Source organism: Penaeus monodon, chromosome 35 (assembly GCF_015228065.2).
Source record: "Penaeus monodon isolate SGIC_2016 chromosome 35, NSTDA_Pmon_1, whole genome shotgun sequence".
In the NCBI taxonomy this organism is placed as follows: domain Eukaryota; kingdom Metazoa; phylum Arthropoda; class Malacostraca; order Decapoda; family Penaeidae; genus Penaeus; species Penaeus monodon.
In genome coordinates, this window is record NC_051420.1 from 8253003 (window position 1) to 8259567 (window position 6565).

Sequence of the window (6565 nt, forward strand, 5' to 3'; positions counted from 1 at the left end):
AAAATTTGGTCCAAGCAAAGCATCACCAAAACGCAACGCAAAACCAAGCCCCACCCCCTCCAACCCCCAGTAATCAAAGCTACAATTGGGTCCATTAGCAAAGCCTCTCTCTCTACCAGTGACGCAAACGGCGTAGGAACAGACCCAGCTAACATTGTTAATGAAACCAAATGATTCCATAATAGATGAATATATAATGCGCGTGTGTGTGTGTGTGTGTGTGTGTGTGTGTGTGTGTGTGTGTGTGTGTGTGTGTGTGTGTGTGTGTGTGTGTGTGTGTGTGTGTGTGTGTGTGTGTGTTTGTTCAACAGACATTCATTCCACTGCAGGATCTAGGCCTCATCCAATTTATTATTGAGAGGTCATTTGGCAGTACCACCCTTGCCTGATTGGATGCCCTTCCTAATCAACCACGGTTCAGCGCGCTACCACTTATGCCACGGCGGCGACTTCCCATATGCCACCTACGTTTGATTTTCTCAAGGTATATATATATATATATATATATATATATATATATATATATATATATATATATATATATATATATATCTCTACTCTTTTAAAGCAACTACTACTACCGACACCCCACTTCAAAAAGTTTAATAATAATTATACTACTACTACTACTACTACTACTACTACTAATAATAATAATAATAATAATAATAATAATAATAATTAAATTCACGACCCACTCGCATTCCTTTAAAAACATTTGCCACCTTACGCACCAAACGGTTTAAAAATTCGAACCAATAGATCCATAGAAAGGAAAAAATGACGAAGCAATAGCTTTTGAACATTCGAGAACAGTCCTGTCATCACCAATTCGAAAACGGACCATATAAATCATAATTCGAGAACAGATTCTGCCATTACTAATTCGAAAACAGACCCCGCCATTAATAATTCGAGAACGGACCGTGTTCCATCATAATTCGAGAACCGACCGACCACATTTCATCACAAAATATGAAACCGATGCCCGTATTTCACCCTATTTCATTCTACTCTGCTTATCCATAAAAAAGATATAAAAGCGATATCGAAAATCCTACAAGAATGATGAAAACGAAGACCCGCTGTACAAATATCCATCCTCATTAAAAAGGGCTCTGGCGCTACACTGAATAGGGAGATATGGTACTTGATAGACAGGGAGGTCTGGCATTACATAAATAAGGGAGATATGGCCTACATAGAATAGGGAGATGTGGCACTACACAGAATTGGGAGATATGGCACTTGGATAGACTACAAAGATCTGGCACTAGATAGATTAGGGAGATATGGCAGTACTTAGAATAGGGAGATCTGACACTACATAGAATAAGATCTGGCACTAGATAAATTAGGGACATCTGGCACCAGACAGATTAGGTCTACGCATCCAATCTCGATAAGATCAGACGAAGGTAACTGATTGGGGTCGCTTGCTACGTAATGACTGCTACGTAGGCTCTCTGTGCTCTTCCTCACGTCCGTGGTTGGGGTGGGGGAGGGGGGGGGTTGGGGGAAGGGAGAGGAGAGCGGTGGGGGAAGGGGAGAGCGGTGGGGGTTGGGGAGAGGGGTGGGAGCTGGGGAGAGGGGAGAGGGGTGGGGTGGGGTTGGCCTGCTTTGGGGTGGAGCTGAGGGGAGTGGGGTGGGGGTTTGGGGAGAGTGGGGGTTGGGGGTGAGAGGAGGGGGGTTGGGGGTGAGGGGAGAGGGGGTTGGGGATGAGGGGAGAGGGGGTTGGGGGTGAGGGGAGAGGGGGGTTGAGTGTTAGGGGTGTGGGGTTAGCCTGCTAAAGGAGGCGTGTTTGTTTATACTTTGGACAAGTTCTCTTTTCTTTCGCTTCCTCTCTTCCTTCCTTTTTTTTCTCTCTCGTATTTTTCTTTTGATGGGTGGGTGGGTACATTTTCTTTCCAATCTACAGTTGTTTCTCTCATTTTTTTTCTCTCTCTACCTTTTTTCTCTATCTCGTCTTCCACTTCCCTTCCCCCCCCTCTCTCTTTCCCTTCTTCTCCCTCCCCCATTCCCTTTTCTTTCCTCTTATCTCTCTCCCTTCCACGTCTCCTTCTACCTCTCCTATTCCCTTTCCCTCTCCCTTCCCATTTCTCTCTCTCCCCCTTTCCCTCTCCCTCTCCCCTCCCCATTTCTCTCTCTCTCCCTTTCCCTTTCCCTTTCCCTCTTCCTATCCCTCCTCCTTTCCCTCTCCCTATCTCTCCCTCCCTCTCGAACCTCCTAACCCTATCTCCCTCCTCCTCTCCTCCATCTTTTTTATCCCTCACAACCCCGCGCCGACCAACCGAAAAAACAGCACATAAACCCTAAGCATGGTTCATTTTTGAGCTCTGGCCAGTCGCGCAGGCCAAGTCCATGCCCTGACCTACCCCAACATGTTTCCTGGGCACAAAAAGGTGCGTAAACCTCACACGGATCCTTCTGTGCTGCCCTGTGCACTTTTAGACGGGCGCACAGGCTTGGGCGAAGGCGCACCAGTGGGTATGTGTGTTGTTAAGTTGGGTATAAATACATATATGCACAGATACACAAACACACACACACACACTCACACACACGTATATATTTGTGTGTAAGCCTATGTATGTATGGATATGTATATAATATATATGTAATATATAATATATATATTATATATACAATATACATAATATATATAAACATATCATATACAAACATATGTAAATAATATATACATAACATATAATATATATATATATATATATATATATATATATATATATATATATATATATATATATATACACATATAATATGTGTTATGTTATGTATATGTATATGTAGTATATATATATATATATATAATATTATATTAATATATATATATATAATATATATATATATATATTATATTATATATAATATTATGTATACACACACACACACAACACACCACACACACACACACCACACCACACACACACACACACACACACAACACACACACACACACATACACATACACATACACATACAACACACACACACACATATATATATACAAGACACATATACAATACACTTTTATAATACAGATATACACTATACACATACATAAATAAGTATAAAATCATATAATACATACATAATATATATAATATATCTATTATATATATATATGTGTATTATATTATATATATATATATATATAGTATATATTATATATATTATGTTGTTATGTTTTATACTTATATATTATTATATATATGTATTATAAATTATATATGTTTATATAATATGTATTGTATATGTGATGTTTATGGTTGGTTGTATATGTTTGTATATGATATGTTTATATATATTATGTATATTGTATATATAATATATATATTATATATTATATATATATTATATACATATCCATACATACATATATATATATATATATATATATATATATATATTATATATTTTTTTTTTATTTTTTTTTTTTTTTTTTTTATATATATAATATGTACATATACAATATAAATTATAATCAGATATACAATATACATAAATATATATATATATATGCCTGATATATCTACATGTAATGTATATAATATATACATATAGAAAAATACATACATACATGTATGTATATAATTCACCATATGAAAATGTATAGGATAGTTATATATATTAGTATATTGTATATTATATATATATTATATATTATATATATATTATATACATATCCATACATACATATATATATATATTTTTTTATTATATATATGTACATATACAATATACATTTATAATACAGATATACAATATACACAGACATATGTATATGTATATGCCTGCAATGTAGTCTACATGTACATGTACATAATCATATACATATAGACAAAATACACATACACATACATGTACCTGACTAGGACTAGGAATTCAGCCACTCCAGGTATGAACCAACAGAAGGAAGGTGAATTTAGGAGGAGGAGGGAGAAGGAGGAGGATGGGGGAGAGGAAGAGGAAGGAGGAGGAGGAGGAGGAGGAGGAGAAGAGAGAGGAAAGGGGAGGAAGAAGGGGAAAGGGGGGGAGGAAAGGGAGGGAGGAGAAGGGAAGAGAGGAGGGGGAGGAAGGGGAAGGAGAGGAGAGAGAGGAAGAGGAGAGAGGAGAGGAGGGAGAGAGAGGGAGAGAGAGAGAGAGAGAGGAGAGAGAGGAGAGGGAGAGAGAGAGAGAGAGAGAGAGAGAGAAAGAGAGACCGACAGAGAGAGAGAGAGAGAGAGAGAGAGAGAGAGAGAGAGAGAGGAGAGAGACAGACAGAGAGAGAGAGAGAACGAAAGAAAAAATAGAATGATCACAACAATGGCTCTCGAAACACACATATAGGCCTAGACTGAATACTTCTACCATTTATTACTTTGCTATTTTGGCAATATAGGCCTATCGCCTATGACCTTGGACAAGCATTTCCCTATAAATCACCACAGGTATTCCACAAACGACATTTGTAATAACGATGATAATAATTAACAAATAAATAAAGAAATAAAAAAAAACGTTTCTTACCTGCTCATTGCTGTCTGAATTGACAATCATCTGGCAGATCTGACGTTCTCTTTTCTCTGTTTTATCGTACGAATTGTGAGTGTACAATCTCACTCATTCGTTTTTTCTTTATTGTGGGAAGGGAAGGTGCAAGCAGCGAAGGCAACCATGCACACAAACAAACGCCTTCACCTACAACCATTCACAAATCGAGGTGTTCTTACGAGTTTCATTTACAAATCGAGGTGTTCTTGCGAGTTTTTCATCACCGGGGAACAGATGCTTTTGTTTACTTGCTTTGTTTACGTTTTTGCGATGCGTGGGTAGTGGGTGTCTCTGCCCCATGTATTCTGATGAGTGCGGAAATATGGGTAGATTTTTATTTATTTATCTTTTTTTATTATGTATGGGGGTTTGGTTCACTTTTGATTTTGATTCTGGATTGGTCGAGATAATGTTGGCTATATACGTATCGCTAGTTTCGTGTACTCATCCCTTCCTCTTCCTTAATTTTGCTATGTTTACAATGATCGAATTACCACATCCACGTGATCACATATAAACAATGTTGTTTTTTTCTTGTTTTCCTCTGTTCCTTTTACCATACACTGTACAAGTGCACTCCAAAGGAGCACGCTACTGTGCTTTCGTTAACCTCTCTCTGTACACACGTCGGAGGCCACACGAACACACCCCCAAAAAATATATAATGAAAGGAATGACCTCCACACGGGGGTTAACTTCACGAACTTCCAGGGGGGAGAGGGAAAAAAGGGACACGAATACCTTACGTGCGTGGTTGTGTTGTAACTTCACGAACTTCTAAAGAGACCGAGCAGAAAACTCGCACACACGAAACGACCTCCCTCCGTGGGTGGGTAAACTCCAGCGAACTTCCAAGAGGCCGCGAAGAACCAAAACAGAAAAAACAAAAAAAAAAGTACGAATGACCTTCCTCCGTGGGTAGGTAACTTCAGCGACCACAGCCACTCCAGCGCCTGGCCACTTTAAACACCCGATTCCTAGTGGACGTGTTATAGATGGCCCCGTGGATGTGCCATGGACCCGCCGCGGGGGACACGGAGGAGGCTGCGGGCACGGAGGTGGGGCGGGCACGTCGAACCCTACCGCAACAACTGCACGATATAACGAAAGGGTGTAATGGGAAAGACGGGGGGGGGGGAGTGGAGAGAAGAGAAGAGTGTGAGAAAAAAAAATCGGTCACTGAGCGCCAACAAGAGTGTGCTCTCTCTCCACGCTGTCTCAAAGTGTACTGACTTGTGATTGGGTAAGAGGATGTGGTGGCCTGCTGTTCACGGTGGAGCAGCCAGACGTACGACTCAACCCCCTCGCGTTTGTTCACTTTCTGTTCAACTCGAGCGTCCGTACGGGCCAACGCGTGACACGCAGCAGAGTGGGGTGATAGCGTGTTCGTCCTTCTCTCTCACATAACACACTCGCGGTGGCTTTGCCTCGCTATCGCAATGAGATTAATAAGCGCTAATCGGCAACGTTAGTGAAAGGCCCTCCCTCCTCCCATCCCCTCCCCTCCTCCCTCCGGACTCCCAACCTTCATATCTTACGTTCGTTAGGAAGTGAGGTAGATAAGGGATGTGCTTATCCAGAATTCCCCGCCTCCTGTTGTTTCCCGTGAAGATAAGAATTTCCGCCATGTTTAAAGGTACGGAGGAAGGAAAAGCCACGCGCGTTTTAAACGTAGGTTATCGTACATTAATCCGGTCTCTAGTTTCCTTGTATACGCTCCACCACCATCAGCGACCTCGGGGCCAGGAACTTTGTAATGAAATATACAAATATCATAGAGCGAACTGCATTCTGTTTACAATTAATCATAGTCAGAGAGCGTGCTTGCCTGCTTGCCCGTGAGCGCGCATTTGCTTACTCTCATATCTCGCATCATCCTCGTCTCAATTTTCCCCCCCTTATCTTTATTTTTCTTATCTTGGGTGTCTTGCTATCCCTAGATTCATCGCCGTTTGTGTTTATTCACCGTTCTTATATTCATTCATGCATCCTGATTGGTGTCCATAAGGAG

General features: G+C 40.5%; 1 protein-coding gene across 4 annotated transcripts in view; it reads right to left on the reverse strand.

Annotated features, from left to right (window-relative positions):
* Window positions 1-5946, reverse strand: part of LOC119595034 — a 109082-nt gene extending 103136 nt beyond the window's left edge. For 2 of the 4 annotated variants that reach the window (XM_037944163.1, XM_037944164.1), the window contains exon 1: window positions 4531-5741. In XM_037944163.1, the coding sequence (XP_037800091.1) occupies window positions 4531-4560 (30 nt within the window). In that variant the 5' untranslated portion in view covers window positions 4561-5741. Of the gene's footprint in view, window positions 1-4530; window positions 5742-5787 lie in introns of those variants that run through there. The other 2 variants (XM_037944162.1, XM_037944165.1) reach the window with 2 other exon arrangements.
* Window positions 5947-6565: the final 619 nt, after the last annotated feature.